Below are 22,848 nucleotides of genomic sequence, written 5' to 3'. Positions count from 1 at the left end.
GAATCCCTGGAGGGTCACAAAACTGATGCAAAATGGAGAAAAGCACTGAATGCAGTGAATAGTAAATAGAACAGCTCAACACAAGCACAGCTTGAGAGGACTGATGGTCTTTTTATGCACACTTAGAAAAAGTTCAACTTCAGTGATATCCTTTTCAAACATGAAGGTAACAAACTCTATGTGAATGAGTGTGTGTGGGGAAGAGATGTATGATGTTTTCTGTTTCTGTTATATTCTTCTCAGTCCTTATTACATTACTCTGCACCTCAGTAGCCTCTGAATAAATACTATCAACTTATTTTGGCAACGAGACTTTCCCTCTGTGCAAAATTATAGATCACCCATGCAGTTGAATACTCACCCTTAAGCACTTAATTACGACTCCATTTTGCACCCCCAAGAGCACTTATGCACCCCTCAAACTCTTGTGCTTCCCCCTATCTGTAATTTATTTTAATTTCTGTCTAGCCTGCTAGATTCTATGCTCTTTAAGGGAAGGGATCATGTCTGCTAACTTCAAGTGCTTAGTTCAGTGCTCTGCACAGGGTAAGCACTCAAACACGATTGATTGATTGAAATAGAACCAGTTCAATGAACATGTTTCCATCCCAGCTATTTTTCACTTTCTGGACTCTTCTAAACCAAAGTAATCAATTTGTTTGCTTTTCTCGGTTGGAAGGAAGAATTTCACTGTCTATTTAAAAGCAACTATGCAACTGTTCAATAGGTTTCTCAGCACTTCAAAATAAAATTTAAATTTTCATTGAGCAATAAATAAATCAATTCTTTCTTTGCAGTATTCTACATCTAAACACTTTGAAATGGAACATTAAGAGAGGCATTCAAAGGATTCAACTCTTGATATCTATCAGCCATGATCAGTTTGAAGGCAGCATTGTTGAATACAAAATTATTTTTTCATTGCTCCCTCATTTATGACTTGGAAATGGAAAGAAGCACACGACAACCTCCAACTAAAATGGAAATCATTACTTACTCATTTAGGATCAGGTCCGGTGCAAAATACAGCATCTGGCCACTGACATGTTTATAAGATCTCCATCCCAATCCGAACACCATTAGACTCATCCATGAATACTGGATAAGGGTTATCTGATCATCAATATGTAAGTTACGGAACCCTAACATTCAAATAAAAAAAATCAAAGGCTGATCTAAGCATCGTTTCACTAAGCAAAAAAAAAAAAATTGTGAACACAATTCCACACTAATCCATATGAAAAAAAATAATTCCAGATCAGAAATTACTGATGCTTGCAAAGACTTCCAAAAGTAGTGGTAGGAGCACCTACTATGTGCGAAACACCAAGTGCTAAGACAGAATACAGAGGTGGAAATCAGACACTGGCAAGACATTGCAGGCAAGCAACTGCCCATTTTCCCCCAAGTAATTATCTTTTGCTCTCCATTCAGAGCCACCAATATGTAAATATGTTCGTTTTCTCACGATATTAGAGCAATTTCTAATGTCAAGAAAATTACCCTGCAAAGGTTTTATCTGTTTCTATGCATCCACTCTTCCAAGTTTTCTTTTGCCAAGTGGCTTAAGGATTTAATTCTTACTACATGCTGTGAACAGTAGAATATAGCCAGGATTTTAAAAGAATTGTCCCAAAAGCAAGATGGTGGAGGAAAGAGCAAAAAGCTAGTGAGAAAACTTACATTTAAAAATTATTCTGTGTTGAGAGAGGAAAATACAAGGGGCATCTCTAAAATGTTTGACCATGCCAAATCAGAAAGTAAATGTGGAATGTCAGTAATAGTACACAGTGTTTGAAATGCCCAGAATTTCCTCCTGTTTGAATAAGGATAGAGAAGAGTTCGGGTAAACTGTGGCTGCAAGGGAGATATCGCTCATAAGTTTCATCAGAAACTAGGGTCAGCTGCTACTATGGATTGATATTTCCCCATTGGTTTTCCAATGACAGCATCACATTTTTGAAAGTGGGTACAGACTAGGCTTCCCATGAGGTAAGTAATTTCCAGGAGGCTGCTGAGTCTCTATTTTTTCCCTTTTCTTTTCTGAACATGAGGCTTAGTGCTTAGAACAGTGCTTGGCACATAGTAAGCGCTTAACACATACCATGATTATTAGTTATTATTATTAGTAATAATAAATAGGAGAAACATTTCAACTGGAAATTTTCCTGTTAGAAGAATTGTATGGCCTGAACTAGACATTTCCATGAAACTATTTATAAAGGGAAACTGTCTTATTAAAATCCTGGCTCCAACAACCATATGAATCAGTTTGTTCCTTGCTGATATTGCTGATGTTGTGTAGAATGTTGGGTAGTTTCTGCAAAGTGCTATGCAGTTCCACTCTTCTTTCTTTGCCTCTATCGTACATAATCCCTTCGATGACTCTTGTCTGAGTTTCAATTTGTGCATAACTCTGGGTAATGAGTTTCAGCAAAGAACACTAATGAAACCATTTTTACCTTTTTATGAGCTTGTTAAATCTTAAATCATCATTGATAACCATCATTAATCTGCTCTCTGTGTAGATACATGGACTAATACTAATAAAATGAACTTTTACTAGTGCCTATTTATGTTTAATTGTGCAATTTTAAAGATGCTTTTAACATAGTATAGAAGTACATTTTTTCTGCACTATCATTCACTATTTTCCTGAAACAAAGGAGAACATTAAGATCGAATTCCCACTTAATGATAACAATCAGCTAAACACAGAACACTGAAGATAACAATCAAAATAAAAAGGTTTCATGTAAAAAGTGATGAATGGACACTAATCACTTAACCAACAGAGAAAAATGCTTTATCCTTCTAAGTACTCTGACCTGTTAATTTCCTACCAAAGCACTGTTACAAGGTGTCCAGTCCTGAAGGATTTTACAGCAAAACTCTTAATATGTACTAGCCAAGAGATGACCTAAAATGACTCCCTCATTTTTATTTCTGACACTGTGTAATGCCATGCTGCAATACAAACCTCTGTATAATTTGAATCAGCAGTTGTGCTTGAGTAGAGAAGCCCAGCTTTTGAAATACTCCCTTGCTTCCTGCTAATTACCCAATCTATTAAGGACTGCAAAACTGTTGTGTTGTTGTATTGTGCTCTCCCAAGCACTTAGAAAAGTGCTCCACACACAGTAAGCATTCAGTAAATACGACTGAATGAATGAATGGTTCTTAGGAAGGATAGGGAAGAGGAATCACAGATGCTCACGCAAGGGATTGTGGAAGGGGGCTCACACACACATACACACACAAAAAACACACACATATATATACAGCTGAGGAAATGGCAGAAGACAAAGGCCTGAGGCTGGGGTAGAGTGCAGTCCACAGTGTCCATTCCTTGCTGAGTCAGAAAACAGAAGGAAGCCAGTGTCCAGAGACTAGTTGTGGTTCTAGCTGCTTCCCAAGAAGTACAGCAGGGAGCCCCAAAGGTTTTTGTCACCAAATTAGTCCCAAATCTATGGGGGAAAATGGCCCCTACATTGCTCTCCTGGAGTAGGCACCTTGGAGCATAGAAGCTGGAACTGAGAGAAGTATCACTGGGAGAGTGTTAAAAAGTTAGTCCTGAATATAACTAGCATTACAAAAGTAAAGGCTTGAAATTTAGGAATCCAAAGTTCAGAAATCAGAGTTAGGCCAAATAAACAAACTGTACTCTGTGGTAGCATGTTCTAATTGAAAGATCAGGGGACAGTAATCAGGAGACCAGTCTAGCTCTGCCACTGTCCTGCTGTGTAACCTTGGGCAAGTCATCTAACCTTTCCGGGGACTCAGTTTCCCCAGAATAGGCATACAATAGGCATACGGTAGGTGGTCAGCCCAAAGTTGGACAGAAACTGTGTCCAGTCCAATAACCTTGTCTTAACCCGAGTGCTTGGCAAGTAATACTTATTATTATAATTATAACAATTATAATTATAATAATATATAATTATAATATACATTATAATATATGATAATATATTATGTATAATATATAATATGATTATAATATATAATTATAATTATATGTTATAATTATAAACTCAGCCACTTATGTTAGTGTGCTGTTCACGTAGGAAATTACTTACTGGGAGGATAAATCATTTTCCCATTTACTTCAAAAAACCTGATGAACTTTACTGATTTTTGAGTGTATCTATTTCTAGATCTTAACTGACTGTGTGTTTAGTGCCTTTACATATCATAAATCGATGAGTCAGTGGTATTTATTGAGCACTTACTATGTGCAGAGCACTGTTCTAAGAGTTTGGGAGAATACAATAGAGTTGGTAGACATTCCCAGCCTATATAGTGAGCTTACAAAGTCTAGAGGGGGAGACAGGCATTAATACAAATAATTTCTAATATTCAATTTAAGGCTATGTACATAAATCATACTCACCAAAAAGGGTGAGATTTCATTTAATTTCATTTAGTTATATTCATTATGAAGTTTTTACTGCAATTTGGGTTATAATCAAAACTGGTCTTTTTTGACTACCTCTCTCCACAAATTAACTATCATTACCTGGCAATGATTTGGACCATTTGACCACAGAAAGAAGTTGCCTCTCGCCTAGCTGATTTAGACTGGTCAGCAAAGTGCTTGGTGTTTCAGGTTTCGTGTTATCGTATCCTGCGTAGATGACCTCCGGCTCAATGCTCATTAACAGGTTGATGAGTTGGGGAACAAACTGCATTTCTTGACATGGCGAAAAGGAGAGTCTTTGTGCTAGACCTTGGCTTTCATTTTGTAGGCCCATTGGTTGAGGGAGAGCCACAGCATCTATCGCTCTCACAACTCGGACTTTATTGAATTTTTTAAACTTCCGACCTAAAAAAAAGCATAAGTACAGTATCAAGTTTGACAGTGACAATGGCTGAATTTGCATAGAGAATCACAAAAGAAACCATCTTTGTGTTTGAACTGACTGAAATTTGAGTCTCTTAGTAATCATAAAGGTAACGCTTGTTTAGGGCTTGCTAGGTGCCAAGCGCCATACTAAACACGAGGGTGAAGATGAGGGAAAACCATATCAGACACAGTCCATGACCCTCACAGCCTACGGTGTGGGGGTGAAAAAGGGATTTTATCAGTTTCCTCATCTTGAAAAATGGGGAGTCAATACCTGTTCTCCCTCCTACTTAGACTGCAAGCCCCATTAGGGACAAGGACTGTGTCCAGCCAGTATCTACCTTAGTGCTTAGTACAATGCCTGGCATATAGTAAGCACCTACCAAATACCACAAGTATTGGTGCGGCCATTTCCTGCCTAGAGATCTGAATCCAATCAATCAGTCAATTTTTTGAGAACTTACTATGTGGAGCACTGTTAGATTAGAACCCAGGTCCTGTGATCTTTCCACTAGGCTACACTTGCTTCTTGCTTAGAGCCCAGTTTTCAAGCCCTCACTCCATGCTGCTTTCCACTTTTGAATTACTTTCTTTACATTACCAAAATTATATCTCACCCAACCTGCCAAAAACCTGTCTTCCATCCAAAAAGCTATCTTCATCTAGTTCAAACAATTAATTGTATTTATTGTGTGCTTATGGAAAGAGGAATGGGCTCTCATTTAACTGTTACTAAAAATGATCATTTTTTTTAACTCCTGGGAAGAAAAAAGTATATGCATTATTCTTGCAGCTACTTGCTGGTGTCTTCATAATTACAAGAAGAATTATGATACTTGTTATTCACTTTCTAAGTGCCTATCACTGAACTAAGCACTGGAGTTGTTTCAAGATAATCAGGCCAGACCCAGTCTTCTGGAGTTATGCAAAGAATAGACTGTGAGCCCGTTGTTGGGTAGGGATTGTCTCTATTGTTGCCGAATTGTACTTTCCAAGCGCTTAGTACAGTACTCTGCACACAGTAAGAACTCAATAAATATGACTGAATGAATGAATAAATTGGGTGCTCAAATAGTAATTTTTAAGAATCAAGAATGTAGAAATAAATGGTAATGTTCAATAATAATGACAATAAAGCTCAACATTATAGATTATTGATGCAGAATCTCTGAAGGCTGAGGACACACAGGAGATTGCAGCAGGCAGACTTTCAAAGCTCAGAGCTGCCACTGAATTTTGTAAACTCAGCCACAGGCTCCTCAGCAGAGTACTAATTGACGAAGAAAAAAACCTAGAATAAAAAAACCAAGCTCTAGAACACCCACCCCAACATCTAACTTTTCTTACGGTTGTGAGATTTGGACATGCTACAGTCCTAAATTTCATTTCTTTTCATTTTTGGAGCAGAAAAATCAACATCACATAAAAGACATAATCAACACTTGTCTTATGCTGTCGAGTTGTGTCCGAGCCACAAGGAAGCCATGGACACATCTCTCCCAGAATGTCCCACCTCTATCTGCAGTAGACATTAAATAAGGGTAATTAACAGGCAGACTGGATTGTAAACACTGGAGGGAAGGGATCATGCATTTTATTTCTATTGTATTCTCCCTAGGACTTAGTAAAGTGCTCTGCACACAGCAGATGTTCAATAAATAGGACTGATGGTGATTATGACGATAGCCACCCCTACTAGCAATCTATACAGACATTTTAGTGAAAGATGATTACCCATGCATCCACCGAGTTGAGAGATGAAATGGTGCTTCTGCAAGAAAAGTGGGCAGAAGCCACACCTTCGAGATAGCTTGGCTGCGCCTGCCTGGAACTAATTGAACACGTGGAGGAGATAAAATAAACTGGGTCACGATTCAACCATTCTCCTTAACCTTCAGTGACTCCCATCCTCCAATCATTAAGCCAAATAGACAGGTTGAATGATTCCTGTTGGCTTGGCCCTGTGGATTCATTTCCGCATGAGGACACTGGTGTACAATCAGCCTAACGATGGAGTGCTGGGCAAAAGCAGGAAGAAGCAGGATAGCCTGGTGTGCAACAATCAAAAGTGGGGTGGATTGACTTCAGGAAAAACAGTCAGAGGCCAAAAAAATAAAAATACAGCAGAGTTCACAGAATGGGCTCTAACAACGGCAGCTATGTTTACAGAAGTTTTTGCTTATCTGATAAAAATAGAAAATCAAGGGCTCAAAGCATCTGAAAGTTTACCAAAAACAGACCAAAATCCAAGTCCGGTGTGTAGAAGTGATATTGCTTGAGACCAGTCATTGTATGTTTAAAATGGAACCATAGCAAAATGCAAAAATGAGAAACTGGAAGGTGTCATTATAAGCCAGTTTCCCTAACAGTTTCTGCTAAAGCATCCCAGGGGTATGGCAACCTAATTCCCCACTCCCACACAAATAAATTTAAGCTGAATCCCACCATCAAGCAATACAAAATAATTCCTGAACAAAATATTAGTATCAATATCAGGACATCAGTATATATGATATCAGTATCAGCTTCTGGGAGGCTTCGGTGGTCTCAGCTGTGTGTTTGTGTGTGTCCTCTATTCATTCAAATTTATTGAGCACTTACTGTGTGCAGAGCACTATACTAAGCATTTGGGGAGTACAATATAACAATAAACAGACACAGTCCCTGCCCACACGGAGCTTACAGTCTAGAGCAGAGGAGACAGACATTGTAAGTTTGTTATGCGCAAGGAACGTTTCTGCTAATTCTGTTGTATCGCACTCTCCCAAGCGCTTAGTACAGTGTTCTGCACATAGTAAGTGATCAATAAATACCATTGGTGGATTTTATTGTGAATGTGAGAAACAAGTGTCAACTAAGCAAGAGGTCAATCTGGGACCACTAAAAAAAAAAAAATGGAGAGGGGTGTTGGGAACCTGAGAGATGCACAGAAGAAATAGGAAACAAATATGGGAGATGAAGGGGAGGAATCGATTGATTGTATTTATTGAGAGCTTATTGTATGCCAAGCACTTTACTCAGTGCTTGAGAGAGTACAATAGAACGGAGTTGCTAGACTCGTCCCCTGCCCGCGCGAACTTACAGTTTAGAGGGGTAGACAGACTTTAATACAAATAAATTATGGATATGAACATAAGTGCTGTGGGGTTGAGGGCGGCTGTGAATAAAAGGTACAAATCCAATTGGAAGAGTGACGCAGAAGGAAGTGGGAGAAGAGGAAATGAGGGCTTAATTGGGGAAGGACTCTTGCTGGAGATGTGATTTTAATAAAACTTGGAAGGTGGGAAGAGTGATGGTCTGTCAGCTATAAAGAGGGAAGGTGTTCCATGCTAGAGGCAGGACGTGGGTGAATGGCCGGCGGTGAGGTAGATGAGATCGAGGTACAGTGAGTAGGTTGGCAGTAGAGGAGCAAAGTGGGCGGGCTGGGTTGTAGCAGAAAATCAGGAAAGTAAGGCAGGAGGGGCCAAGGTGATCAAGTGCTTTAAAACCTATAGTAAGGAGGAAAGGTTTAAGAGGAGAGTTTACCCAGTCAGAACAACCCATAAGCCCGTTTGTTGTAAAAGAAAAAAAAAAAAAAGGAATGGACTTTGTCTGTGTTTTTTAGATCACTCGTCATTCTCTAACTGGTTGTCCCTTGAGGCTCTGGCCTGGATCCCCTTACCCTTCTCACTCTCTTATCATAGATGATGACTCTCAAATCTTAAATCTTGCTAGCACCAACCTCTCATCTCCCCTGCAATCTTGTACTTAGTATGATGATGGGCACACACTGGTTATTCATAAAGCACTACTGATTGATTGACCGCGAATGAGTTCTGTAACCAGACAGCCAGGGAAGGGGAAAAAATTAGGGCATGCGTATTTTTGAGAGTTTTAGCTCCTTGAGAACAGGAACTATGTCATGTTAATGGTCTTTCTAGTGCTTATCGGATTGTGAAGAACTTAAAATTTTTGAAATTTAGCAACAGCAATGATCAATTGGAATTCAACAGGGAGAGCTGATTCTATTTGAGACAAAGTACTGTGAATCTGTGAGATGAAGAGATAAAACTGAAATGAATAAAACACCCTGCAAATGGTGAATGTGGAATTTGCCCAGAGGGAAATCTGTATGTTTTCAATCAGTCAGTGGTATTTATTGAGTGCTTACTGTGTCCAGAGCACTGTACTAAGCGTTTGGGAGAGTACGTACAACAGAGATGGTAGACACTTTCCCTGCTCACAACAAGCTTACAGGGGACACATGCCATTTCTTGATCTTTATAGCTCAAACTATTTGCTACACTTACAAAATCATTTTGAAGAACAAATGACAATAAAAACAGTTCCATATGTATTTGGGCAACCCAATATACCACCAGTAGTTGTATTTCTTTAAATAAATAACTTTCTTCTAATAAGAATTCAATTTCCTCTCCACTTCCGTACCTTACAACTGGGTGAGAATGTCAAACTTATAATACTTTCCATGAGTAACTTTTAAGCTTGACAGGTTTTTTCTTCAGTGTGAAATCCCTTCTCTTCAGTAACTTCATATAGCAAATGAAATTTTATATACCTTTGAGCATCATGGAAGAAATTTTTCTTCAAAATCTAAGAAGCTTTCATTGTATTGCTGAAGTATAGAGCCAGGTATTCAAATTCTAGCATAAAACAATTTTTAATGCTAGTATCCTAATTCTTCCTAATGAAAGATTCCAATTTCACTATAGAAGTATTATGAAAAGTATCTAGTAATAATAATAGTGATAATAATAATAATAATAGTATTTATTAAGCACTTACTATGGGCCAAGCACTGTTTTAAGTGCTGGGGTAGATACAAAATAATCACGTTGTCCCAACTGAAGCTCACAGTCTTAATCCCTATTTTACAGATGAGCTAACTGAGGCACAGAGAAGTGAAGTGACATGCTCAAGGTCACACAGCAGACAAGTGGTGGAGCCGGAATTAGAACCCACAACCTCTGACTCCCAAGCCCGTGCTCTTTCCACTAAGCCACACTGCTTCTCCTATCCATACCAAATAGAGAAAGGCAAAAGAGTGACCCACTTTTGGGAAAAAAACCAATTATTCCTTCTTACTGAAACATGCTAACATAACGATCACTTGCTCAAAGTTACCAGGAACATCGGAAATTAATTTTGACTGAGAAAAAAAACAACACTTTAACATGAGAATCTAGGAGAATCCGAGGCACAAGAATAAAAGATAAGCATACTCGTCTCTTTAACACCAAATACCTTAAAAGAAACGGTAACAAGGTAGCAAGCTTGAAAATTTAAGCATTGATATGGGAAACAAAGATAAAATTATGAATGTCACTCAATTTTATATACAGCTTATACTTGGAAGTCATTTACTCCCATCAGCCTTAACTTACCTTGTCTCCTTTCCCTACCAATCTTGCAAAATAGTAGGCTAACAAATCACAAACCTGCAAGCCAGTGGAGGGAGTTGGAGGTCCTTCATTGTTGACTGGAAGCAGCAGGATTTCCACATCCTTCTCACAGAAAAGAGCAGCCCTTTCCAAGGATAACACTACTCTCCCCAATCCAGGAAAAGGGGAGAAAATGATTCCTGAAAATAGTTTACTTCCTCATAGACTCGTAGGCCAGCCACGACCAACTGGTCACTCATTTCAGCGGTAAAAAAATCAGTGAATGAAATCTCCGGTCTTGCTTCTGGCAATGTCAGGTGTCAGCTGTCTCCTTTAGCCAACAGGACTCCCCACCAGAAAACTGGCCAGACACCCCATCAACAAAGGGACACAGAGCAAGTCCTCACTGGATGCCAAGTCTAGCTCAGAGGAAGTTGGTTCTGGAAAAGTTTTTGTTGGAATGGAAAACTGCTTCCAAAGTGGTACCAGGCTAACGTTGGGTTTGCGATAGAAACATCTCTCATCAAAACATTCAGTTCGAGTCTGAGAGGAATCAACGATTGCTTAATGTCCCAACGCCTGGATCTAGTGTGGGCTTTGACAGACCTGCAACCATCAGTATGCATGACCCAATGGTGGACCATTCTGATGATGACAAGGACTGCATCTTTGAGGACTTAGACAATGTCTTCAAGGGGTTTCCTTCAGAAGGACAAGCTCATAATTCTTGGCAACTTTAATGCCAGAGTTGACTGCCATTTCGAAGCGTCATCCACTGTAAGTGTGGTTTAAGTTCGGCTAACACATTCTTGAAAGGTATGCTAGGAATCCAGCTGGTTATGTCAAATGCTTTCATCAAATTGGGCAGCACTGTGAATGACAGAATGTCATGATCACCTGTTCTATATCTGACCACCATCTTGTGGCCAGAATCGTCCTGGTGCCATCTCAACATCGCTATTGCATGCCTCCTAGGGAGAAATTCAATATGAGAGCTGGTCTCTGGCTACCAAAAAAACACATGCTAGCCAACAGTATGGATCAAGTTCTCGACTGATTCTTATATGGCGACAGTACAGATCCTGAGTTTGGTCCGTAGTTGGGGACGTCATATGCCGGGCAGCTGCATTAACTTCTCCAAGACTGGTTGGATGAAAATGAAGATGAGGCCAAGCTGATGCTGGAGACCATGCAAAATCAACATCGAGCATGGATCAAAGAACTCTGCTGCTAAAAAGGTGGCCGAATGGAGCACCAACCAGCTGATACAAACCCGGGTATGCCAGATTGAAGGAGCAGTGATGTCTGGAGAAAGCTGAGGAGCTGTACAACGGCAAGAAGTTAGAAAGAATAGCAAGAAAAACTTGAGAGAGCTTTTTCCAGACTGTGGACAAATCCAGGTGTGCTTACCCCATCCTAAATACAGAGAAGTCACAACTGCTGAGTGCTGGTCTTGCGATCCTGTTAGGTAGGCTGAACGAACAGAGTTCCCAATTGACCACTGATGGTTTTGGATATGTGAGCTCCTACATTTTGAGATTTTGCGTTTCCATGAACCCCGTCAGAGGTACTGAAGACTAAAAATCAGGCTTCAGATGGAAAGGTCTCTGATGCAGATGACATTCCCATGGAGGCATACAAGTATGTTGTGTATAACCTCACCAGAAAAGTTTCAATCACCTGTGCACAGTCTGGGGACCAGAAGAAATACCATGGGATTTCAAAGTCGGTGATGCTTTATATCTCCATAAAATGCAGGGAAATTGTCCCTCATGAGATGCGGCGTGGCCTAGTGGATAGAGCATGGGCCTGGGAGTCAGAAAGACCTGGATTCCAATCCCACCTAAGCCACTTGTCTGCTTTGTATGACCTTGGACAAGTCACTTAATTTCTCTGTGCCTCAGTTACCTCAACTGAAAAATGGGGATTAATACTTTGAGCCCCATGTGGGACAGGGTCTGTGTCCAACCTGATTAGCTTGTATCTATCCCAGTGCTTGGAAAACAGTAAGCACTTAAGTACCATAATTATTATTATTATGTGATCACCATGAGCTGGGGGAAAGATTGTTACAGTGATACTGAACTAACTGAGCAGTTGGTGGAAAAAAAGTTCATGTTGACTTTTAAGGTTTGACTGTGGAACTAAGATATTTGCCACTAGACAAATTCAGGAGAAGAACAGGACCCAGGCCTATACATGGCTTTCCATGACCAATTAAAAAGTCTGTTAACATCACAGACCATCCGGCGCTGGACTGAGAGTCAAGATTTCTGGATCAAGACTGCTTCACTAGCATAAATGGCACCAAGCAGTGCATTCTTGCACTAAATCTATTCACCAAAATGTTCTCAGCTTTGCTAACTGCAAGGGGTGTGAAATGTGGGGCCTACCGCATTACCCAGAAGGGAGCATCGACTTTGTGCAAAAATGAAAGTGGCAAAGACTTTCGCCCATGAGCTACTATTTGCAGATGACTGCACAACAGTGGCTAACACTCTTGGAGAGGTACGATTGCTTCACATGTGGTATTAAACATGCCAAACTGACAGTCTGAAAAAGATCAGCATCACGCTTCAGCAAACAGGGCCTGCTTCAACGGCTTCCATTGATGGTGTGCAGCTGAAAATTGTGACAAGCAGTTGGCTGCTTGAGCAGTTCACTCCCTTGAAATGCTGTTTTAGATGACCGCACGAGATGTTTTGGCATGGTCATCGCAGAGTTTAGAAAGACAGATTTTCGGCTCTAGAAGAAAAGAGAAATCTACGTTTATCACGATGTTGTCATCAGGGTTTTGCTAAATGACTGTGAGGCATGAACACCAGTACCAAAGAACTTGCCCATTTCCACTTGGGGTACTTCGGGCACATAGCCACCATAAAATGGCAAGGTCTCATTCCGATCACCCAAGTCCTGCAGGATCCCAGGCAACAAGATATCAGAGCTCAGCTGTGATGGTGCAGACATCTGGCACAGATGAATGATAAAATAATGTCTGTAAACAATCTTTTAGGAGGTGCTCAGCATTTTTGCACACTCCAGAATTGGTCAGATGAAAAGCAAAATGTGCTTCTCAGAATGTGCTTTTTGTGGCAACTTGTGGCACGAGAAATGCATGACTGCATACCCCGTGCTACTTCCGTGTGTATGGCCAAGGGTTGGCCAGATGTCTCACACCTCGGCCTTTACACATACCTCAAAACCTGGAGGTAGTCATGGAGGTGGGGCTCATCTATCGTTATGGACAGGAGACTCCATCATCATTTTCGTCCTGATTTTGTAAGAGTTCACAATTTTTCCTAGACAAGCTTCTAGGAATGGTGTCTTAAATCTGAGACGGGCTGGAGAGCAAATCCAGCAGCAGAAGCATAATACGAACGTGTGAATTGCAGAGTCAAAATGTTATATTTGAATGACTTAAAAAATGGCAATCAAGAAAAATGTCAGCGTTACCTCCAAGGACCATGCCTGCCTGGCAGCACTTTCTTAGTCGACATGCTGGGCAGTTTTTTCTTCTAATTTTATCAACTATACAGTCATTTCTTCCAGCACATAAATAGTTATGTTGACCTACAAGTAAAAAGAAGAACAAAATTTACATTACTGTTAATGTTCCAAACTCTTCAGAAACTTTTGCTCATTTTAGGACTTCAAATGTTTGAAAACAAAAGCACTACGCAATTACTTAAAAACCAAGACTAAAGGTACTTTCCTCCAAGATTAAAAAAGACCTAGCGGTTCAGCAATTCGAGTTAGAAAACCTTTAATGGTTTGAATCAAAACTGTGCAGAAAGTTTCAGGAGGTCTAGTAAAACTGCTTAAAATTTTAGGAAACATCTCATACAGCATTTTCTTACACATTCAAAATCCCGAAAAAGTTAGGGAGTATGTCATTATGCTTTTCCTCTTCACTTCCAAGAGGGTTCTTGCAATGAATCCTTCTGGGTCCAGCTGGGAGGAAATTCAAATGCAGTTAGAAATTTACCAAAGAATGGAGGAGCAGCAGCAATCAGGAGAACATGAGCGTGCTTGCTGTAGCCAGCAATGGCTCCATTGAGTTGCAACACACTTAATAAATCAATAAATCGATCCATCCTATTTACTAGGTGCTTACTGTGTAGTGAGCACTTAGGAGAATACAATGTAACAGATTTGGCCTGCTTCCCACAATGAGCTTAGAGTCTAGAGATAAGGGAAATGAGAAGGATTCTCTTCAAAGGATCCTGCAACTCTTCATCAACAATGGCAGCAGAAAGACCAATCTCCCACTCCTTCTCCCTTCCATCCCAAAGTTGCTCCTACCTTTAGTCTCCTTGGAAACCCTCGGAAACCCTCAGAAACCCCGGTAAATCCAATCCCAAGGCCCACATAACCAGTGACAACCCCAAACCTCCAAAACACCACCTCCACAGGATTGCATCTAAATCCTGTTACATTTCTCCCAACGGGGCACATCCACTCTTTGAAAACCATCTGCAAGACTGGTAGCATTTAGAAAAATATCTACCCATGGCTGCTAGAAAACTACCACTTCCCTTTGTTTTTGATGACAAAAGTTAAGAGATTTGTCCCAGAATTTTAAGGCAGGGATCATGTTCTTCCTCTCAGGCCATTACCCACTATGTCACACAACATCATAAAATGTATCTGATGCCAAAATAGGTTCAATTTGAGAGACTCAGATCTATAAAGTCTCTAGATGCTAAGTTCTTCCTCGACTTAAACTCCTCATGGGCAGGGAACACATCTACCAACACTGTTTTATTGTATTCTCTCCAGTGAATAGTAGTAAAGTGTTTGGAAGAGTATAGAGCTTTGCACACAGTAAGTGCTCAATAAATTCCATTGATTGATCGATAAAGTCTATTCAACACTGAAGTCAGTGAATAAAGGATCAACCACTAGATTCAGAAAGGCTGTTTTGAATATAAAATTTCAGAAAGAGGTAACATGAACCCTGAGCTAGTGGAGTAAAGCACAGTCACAACTTGGAAAGCCAAGGACATTCTGGTAAAACAAAAGATAGCTGCCAATTTAATCCCATAAAACTACAAGCAGGGAAATGTCTATGCACTAAGTAAAGAGTGTACAAAAATAGTTTGAGGTCCTAGTGAAACTGTCAGAAGCAGAAGCTGAGTTAAATCTATCTTTATAGCACTTTATCCCATCTAGCCTCTTCACCACACCTCACAACCTTACCACTAATTACTAATATGATGTGGCAATGAAATCATTGTAATGAGAAGTACAATTTAGAGAAGCAGCATCTGGTATGGAATTGGTAGGCAGCATTTTGCTGGGTTTGGCAGAGGCAGGAAACAGTAGTCCTCTAGACTGTAAGCTCATTGTTGGCAGGGAATGTATCTGCTTATTGTTATATTGCACTCTCCCAAATGCTTAGTACAGTGCTCTGCACATAATAACTGCTCAGTAAATACGATTAACTGACTGAGGAGTGTGAATGCCAGAAAACCGGTGGCTAGGGCTGTCTTGAACAGCTGCTACTTTAATTTACCTTCTTCTGTCACTGTAAAATGGGGATTAAGACTGTGACCCCCCTGTGGGACAACATGACCACGTTGTAACCTCCCCAGTGCTTAAAACAGTGCTTTGCACATAGCAAGTGCTTAATAAATACCATCATTCTGTCACTGCTGCTCAGCTCCATCTAAGCTCCTTGGCCTGGGGAGCCAATCCCATGGGGATAAAAAGGGGCCACGGGCTCATGGCATTGGTACAAAAGTGGAGAGAAATAAAGTCAGCAACGGTGTCTCCACAACTTTAAGTAGGGTAGGCACCTGCAGCTCATCCACCCGACCCCTTGGAGTCAGAAAAGGGAAATAAGTGGGGCCAATATGGGGGCTCCGTTTCTCATTTCCAGCAGTCAGGCTGTGGTCTTTATTGTAGCCCCAATGCCTGTGGTAACAATACTGACTGGAGTATTTGTTAAGTGCTTACTTTGTTCTGCGCACCATATTAAGATTTGTGGTAGATACAGGATAATCAGATTAGATTCAGTCCCTGCCCTGTGTGGGGCTCTAGATAAAGGGGGAGGGAGAATAGGTCTTCAAACCCCATTTTACAAATGAGGATGCTGAGGCACAGAGAAGTTAAGTAATTTGCTCAAGGTCACACAGCAAGGAAGTCAGGCAAAAACTCCTCACCCTCTAGATCACCTTGCCCCCTCCTACCTCACCTCCCTTCTCTCCTTCTACAGCCCAGCCTGCACCCTCCGCTCCTCTGCCGCTAATCTCCTCACCGTGCCTCGTTCTCGCCTGTCCCGCCGTCGACCCCCGGCCCACGTCATCCCCCTGGCCTGGAACGCCCTCCCTCCCAACATCCGCCAAGCTAGCTCTCTTCCTCCCTTCAAAGCCCTCCTGAGAGCTCACCTCCTCCTGGAGGCCTTCCCAGACTGAGCCCCCTCCTTCTCCCCTCCTCCCCCTCCCCATCCCCCCAGCCTTACCTCCTTCCCCTCCCCACAGCACCTGTATATATGTATATATGTTTGTACGTATTTATTACTGTATTTATTTTATTTGTACATGTTTATTCTATTTATTTTATTTTGTTAATATGTTTTGTTTTGTTCTCTGTCTCCCCCTTCTAGACTGTGAGCCCACTGTTGGGTAGGGACCGTCTCTATATGTTGCCACTTGTACCTCCCAGGCGCTTAGTGCAGTGCTCTGCACACAGTAAGTGCTCAATAAATACGATTGAATGAAAAGGAAGTGGCAGATCTGGGATTTGAACTCAGGTCGCCCGATGCTAAGTCTTGTGCTACCTACTAGGCAGCTCTGCTTCTCCTTATGACTCCCTTTATGGTTCCCCATCCTTCTTCTTCCTCTTATCCTTTCTTTCCTCATTTCTCCCTTCCCCAACTCTCTCCCTCTTTGCCCTGCCAAAAACAAAGCAGCATGGCCCAGTGGGTAGATTACTGGCCTGGGAGTTGGAAGGACCTGGGTTCTAACCCCGGCTCTGCCATTTTTTTCTGCTGTGTGATCTTGGGCAAGTCACTTAACCTCTCTGGGCTTCAGTTACCTCATCTGTAAAATGGGGATTAAGACTGTCGGCCCCATGTGGGACAGGGTCTGGGCCCAACCTGATTAGCTTATATCTACCCCAGCGCTTAGGGCAGTGCTTGACAGACAGTAAGTGCTTAACAAATATCATTTTTTAATCATTATTATTATTATCATCCTCAAAGTTCCTTCCATCTCAAGTTTGGCCCTGCACTCTAATTATGAAGCTGATACATCTACTCCTAGACTTTTTGCCCTCGCAGCTGCTGTCTTGACCAAAGTCGAACCTCAGCCAGACATCAGGCCTTCTGATAGGTGGCAAAACCAAGGTGAAAAACTCGGTAGCCCTCCAGTGCAAAATGAATGGTCACTTCAGATAAGGAGAGGGAGAGGAAAATGAGGAATTGAGTAGGTCTGAGGAACGAGATAACAATGTGAAATAGGACAGTAGTTGAAAGGGGCTGTGGGAGCCACACAACATTCTAAAGTCAGGACATATTTAATATACTTGAAGGCGGAGAGAAAGAACAGAAATTCATTTGGCATGCACTATGCAAAGTAAGTTAGTTGGTACAATTCCCTTCTAGGTCTTTATAATCAATGCAGGTTTCTCTCACCAGTCATCAACCAGAGGTTTGACAACCACAGTTTGAATAACCTTATTATTCTGGTAGACCACAAGCAGCGTGGCTCAATGGAAAGAGCCCGGGCTTGAGAGTCAGAGGTCATGGGTTCAAATCCCGGCTCTGCCAATTGTCAGCTGTGTGACTTCAGGCAAGTCACTTCACTTCTCTGTGCCTCAGTTACCTCATCTGTAAAATGGGGATGAAGCCTATGAGCCCCACGTGGGACAACCTGATCACCTTGTATCCTCCCCAGTGCTTAGAACAGTGCTTTGCACATAGTAAGCACTTAACAAATGCCATCATTATTATTATTATTTGGTGACTGCTGCATACAGTTTTTGAATAACTACAGTTTTCCATTGCTTCTTATAAGTCATTCTAAATTATCCACCCTGCATTTGCCACCCTGATCTGATGCTCCAATGCTTTGGCCCTCATACCACTATGCTACGTTTGTAACAATTTGTAGTTTTCTTCTCATTTAATTACCTGAATTCATCATCTCCAGAAGAAAAGTAAATTCCATGTGGGCAGGAAGCAGGTCTGCCAACTCTGTTGTATTGCACTTTCCCAAGTGCCTAGTACAGCGCTCTGCACACAGTAAGCACTCAGTAAATATGATTTATGGATTGATTGAGAAACCTGGCAGGGTGCAAGGAAAAAGATGCCTATGGAAAGGAAATTAATGCAGGTAGTTTGCAGGAAATAGAAAGCAGAAAGATATTTTCAAAGTTGGTGAGAAATGGAAGTCAATCCACTGATGTCTTCATCCTCTTTCAGCTTTAAAACCGGAACATGGCCATTGGGGCCAGAGAGCAGAGCAAGAAGCCTAGAGTTAGGGTGAAAGAACTCTAAAGTAGTGAACTCTGGGAGCTTCCAGGAGATTGCTGGAAGTATTTTATTGTTTTTTGCCTGGTTTACATTCCATTCAGCTGAATATGTTCAGAATGTGACAGATTAGAACCCGTTGAACTCAATAAATTAAGAAGCTAATTAAAAAGAAAATCCAATCTGACAAGCCACAGAACCACCAGATGATATTTTGCTGCAATAAAGTTAGAGTAGAATCGCAGCCAGCAAACCTAAGGCACTGAGAATTTGCTGAGTTTGTAAGGTCTTTGAGGTAGGGATCATGTCTACCAATTTCCCTGTATTGTACCCTCACAAGTGCTTAGTAAAGTACTGTGCCCATGGTAAGGGCTCAATTAATACCATGTTTGATTGATAATCTCCTCCTCCCTCTCCCCAGCTTGGGTGGTGTTGGGATAAAATCTTTCTTGAAGGTGGATCATGTAGTTCTTCTGGTTTTGAGTGATGCAAAAATCACATTTGAGCCAATATGGAATAATCCAGCTAAAGTGAAATAAATTGATTAAGATTAAGTACTAGGCTAAGGCAGGTCTGCAAATCCACAGAAGAAACTCTGTGGGAAAATCCCAAACCCAAACTGAGTACAGCTTTATAAGCCGCTTAGTTAAATGAGACTATTCCTTGGTTAAGTTATTCCTGTGCATGTGAACGAGTCTCTTTTTATGGCTTCAGTTGCCCCTCTAATTATGTAGAGTTGTCTATTTTGCCTAGGAGAACAAGCAAGCCTGAGCACTTTGGAGGGGGAAAGACCAGCTCTTCTCACTGAGTAGCTCAACTTCAGTCATTCATCTTCCTGGCCAAGAGGAGTAGGAAAGCCTCCCAGTTAAGTTATTTGGGGTTGGGCTCAAGAGGCAACTAGGGTAAGGAGCTGTTCTCCATCTGACGTAGGCTATGACCTGGAAGCCTAAAAGCCAATCCCAGAAAGGCAGCCAATCCTGCGTAGAGAAACCCTGAATGGGGAGAACATGAGATTGGAAACTCAGCCAGATTTCCTAGAAATTAGCTGCAGAGGCAGGCTGGGTCACCTAAGGATGTAGAGAAGGTTAGGAAGCCACAGAACCAGGGGCAGATTTATGAACGACCTCATTTGTTATCATTTGCCTTCCTTCCTCCCTTTCTTATCTCTTTTACGCTCTTCAGTCCCGTTTTGGAAATGTCCAGGGGAGCTCAGTATATTCGGAGAATGGCAAGAGAGAGAGAGACGACCAGCCGCCAGGAACCACTAAACACAGAACTGGACTCCAGATGTGGATCGATGAGTATGCTGTTTGCTTGTCCTGGGTTACTGTGAATCCTGCTGCTACTATGATTGTTCTGATGCTTGTGGCAGTGCCAGTGGCTGCTGCTGAGGTACAATAACTGTGTCTTTTCCAACAAGTAATTTCAGAGAAAACTGTTGCCATGCTGATGACAGTCATGGCAAAGAGCCACTTTTTTCCATCATAATAGCTTCTAATGGTGAATTAATAACCCTACGTCAACCTGTAAACATAAGTAACCTCATCCATTCTCATGACAACTCTCAATCCCAGTGGCCTCATTCTATTTTGTATCTCTTCTGAATATTTCTTCAGTTAACTCACATTTCCTAAACAAAGACTAAACTCATTTGTATTCATGCATGGTCCTGTATCTGTTAAATTATCATCCCCATCAGTCAAATTAATAAAAGTGGTGCTCGATTCCCCTATACATATCTGATGTTCAGGTTGTAACCTGACCCCACTGGACTTTCTTTATGCTATTTCAATAAACTTTCCCCCCTAACATTCCCAACAAAACCTTTGTTCACGTATCAGGCTTCTCTTAAACTGACTCTGGTAATCACATCTTCTTATTTCTCTTCTTTTCAGCTTTCTAATGCAGTCTACTCAAAATTCTTGTCTAAAATCACTTTCCCTTCTCCCCACTTTGAGAATGTAATTCCCTTTCTTAGGTTCCTTCATCAGATTCCTTTAGCCCCTAGTGTAATATTCAGCCTTCTTTCTCTCACCTTGAAAGGCTTCTGCACTCAAGTTATCTTTTTTCTCTGTCCTCCTTCACTGTCCATTGACTTGATCTCCATTTCCATAATTTTTTCCAGGCTTCCTTCCCCATTACCTGAAAAAATCTATGCCTCATCTTCCAAAAGGGTATCCTGTCCTTTTTCAAATCATTTCTGAAAATCCTGATCTTTCTTGATGGAGTACCATGTGAAAAAGGTGGGTACAAGGCTTATTCCTGAAGAGTTTTGAGTAATTTTCCACAAAATTGAGGGAAAAGATAAAATTAAAATATTGATAAAAGGGAATACTCAAACTGTGACAGTAAGAAACATAAGAGTTGGGTGCCACAAATACATAGATGTAGAGGAATGCAATTTGAACCCATCAGTGATATATTTCTTGAGTGTGTACTATATGCAGAGCACTGTATAAGTGTTTGGAAGAGTATAGTAAATAATAGAGTTGGTAGACATGATCCCTACCCACAAGGAGCTTACGGTCCAGACAGAAAACACAATAGAAGACTCACTACAGTAAAACCCCTAAGGTATAAAATGCCTGCAAGCTTTTCTGATGAAGGAAGGAAAATGGAATTGGGGTTGTTGTTATCGTGTGCAGAGCACAGTACTAAGCACTTGGGAGAGTACAGTTCAATAGCTAAAGTACAGTAGGAGAGATTTGAGTTGGAGAAAGGCCCAATTCTTTGACTTTCTGGGTTAAAAATCACTGATATGGGTTTATAAGGGAGGATGTGGTGCTGTCTCCCACTATGAAGATTCTTAGGGACAGATTACACCACTATCCGTCCACATGGGAGGGAGAAACTGGTCCACATCACTTCTCCAATCCTCCACCAGCGACATAATGCTTTGATCATGAAAAGAATATCTTTAATTTGCATGGCATATTTATTTTTTGTCTAGTGGTATTTGTCAAGCACTTTCTATGAGTCAAATACTGTTCAAAGTTTGCAAGTAGATCATCATCAACGCTATATAATGGGCATTTACTGTATGCAGAGCACTATAGTAAGTGCTTGAGATCCGAGTTTATCAGGTTTATGTTTGTTTTAATGGTATTTGTCAAGCTCTTACTATGTGCCAAGCACTGTTCCACGTGCTGGGAGAGATACAGGCTAATCAGGTTGGAAACAGTCACTGTGCCACATAGGGCTCCCAGTCTTAATTCCCATTTTACAGATGAGGTAATTTAGGCACAGAGAAGTGAAGTGACTTGCCTAAGGTCACACAGCAGAGAAGTGGTGGAACTGGGATTAGAACCCAGGTTCTTACGACTCCCAGGCCCTGTGGTCTATCCACTAGGCCATGCTGCTTTCCAGTTTTCTAGTTTTCTCACTGGAAGGTTCACACACTCTCTCATTCCAACATTAGATGGTCCAGGAGAATTCCATATCATCCAAACCAGGGGATTATTTTTATAAACAGAAAGACCATGTTCACAATTGTTACTAGATAAAGAAAAATTGATACCAACTATAATCCTGTTAGGTGAAAGAAGAGCCCAGAAAAAAAGTCTTCCTAAAGAGTCAATCAAACCAAATAATCCAGAAGTTCTTCAAAGGTGGCTAGTTTACCATTTGGCTTTTCCTTCCTGTTGGATAATGATGATAATAATAATAATAATAATAATAAGAAGAAGAATGATGATGTTACTTATTAAGAATTACTATGTGCCAAAGACCATGCTAAGGGCTGGGTTAGATACAAGATCATCAGATTAGACACAATCCCTATATCACATAAGGCTCACAATCAAAGGAGGAGGAAGAGCACGTATGTGATATGTGATCCTGATTTTACAGAATAAGAAAGTGAGGTACAGAGAGGTTAAGTGATTTGCACTCAAACCGAAGCAGCGAGGCTTAGTGGAAAGAGCAGGGGCTTGGGAGTCAGAGGACGTGGGTCCTAATCCTGGCTCCGCCACTTGTCTGCCATGTGACCTTGGGCAAATCACTTCACTGTGCCTCAGTTATCTCAATTGTAAGATGGGGATTAAGACTGTGAGCCTGAACATGTAACAAATACCATCATCATCAACCAACCCCATGCTCTTGTCATTAGGCAGCCTTGGGTCTTCCTAAACCATGGCTAACTTTCTTCT

At 41.1% G+C, this 22,848-nt stretch overlaps 1 protein-coding gene across 1 annotated transcript in view; it reads right to left on the bottom strand.

The window, feature by feature from the left end:
* Positions 1–22,848, bottom strand: part of PGR (progesterone receptor) — a 44,592-nt gene that overhangs the window by 7,423 nt on the left and 14,321 nt on the right. Inside the window, exons 4-6 of the mRNA XM_038761672.1 lie at positions 13,681–13,797; positions 4,520–4,825; positions 998–1,142 (exon numbers count right to left, since the gene is read on the bottom strand). Of these exons, the coding sequence (XP_038617600.1) occupies positions 998–1,142; positions 4,520–4,825; positions 13,681–13,797 (568 nt within the window). The remainder of the gene's footprint in view (positions 1–997; positions 1,143–4,519; positions 4,826–13,680; positions 13,798–22,848) is intronic.

Source organism: Tachyglossus aculeatus, chromosome 20 (genome assembly GCF_015852505.1).
Source record: "Tachyglossus aculeatus isolate mTacAcu1 chromosome 20, mTacAcu1.pri, whole genome shotgun sequence".
Taxonomy (NCBI): domain Eukaryota; kingdom Metazoa; phylum Chordata; class Mammalia; order Monotremata; family Tachyglossidae; genus Tachyglossus; species Tachyglossus aculeatus.
The sequence above is the reverse complement of the archived record's forward strand: the minus strand, read 5'-3'. Positions and strand labels throughout refer to the sequence as shown.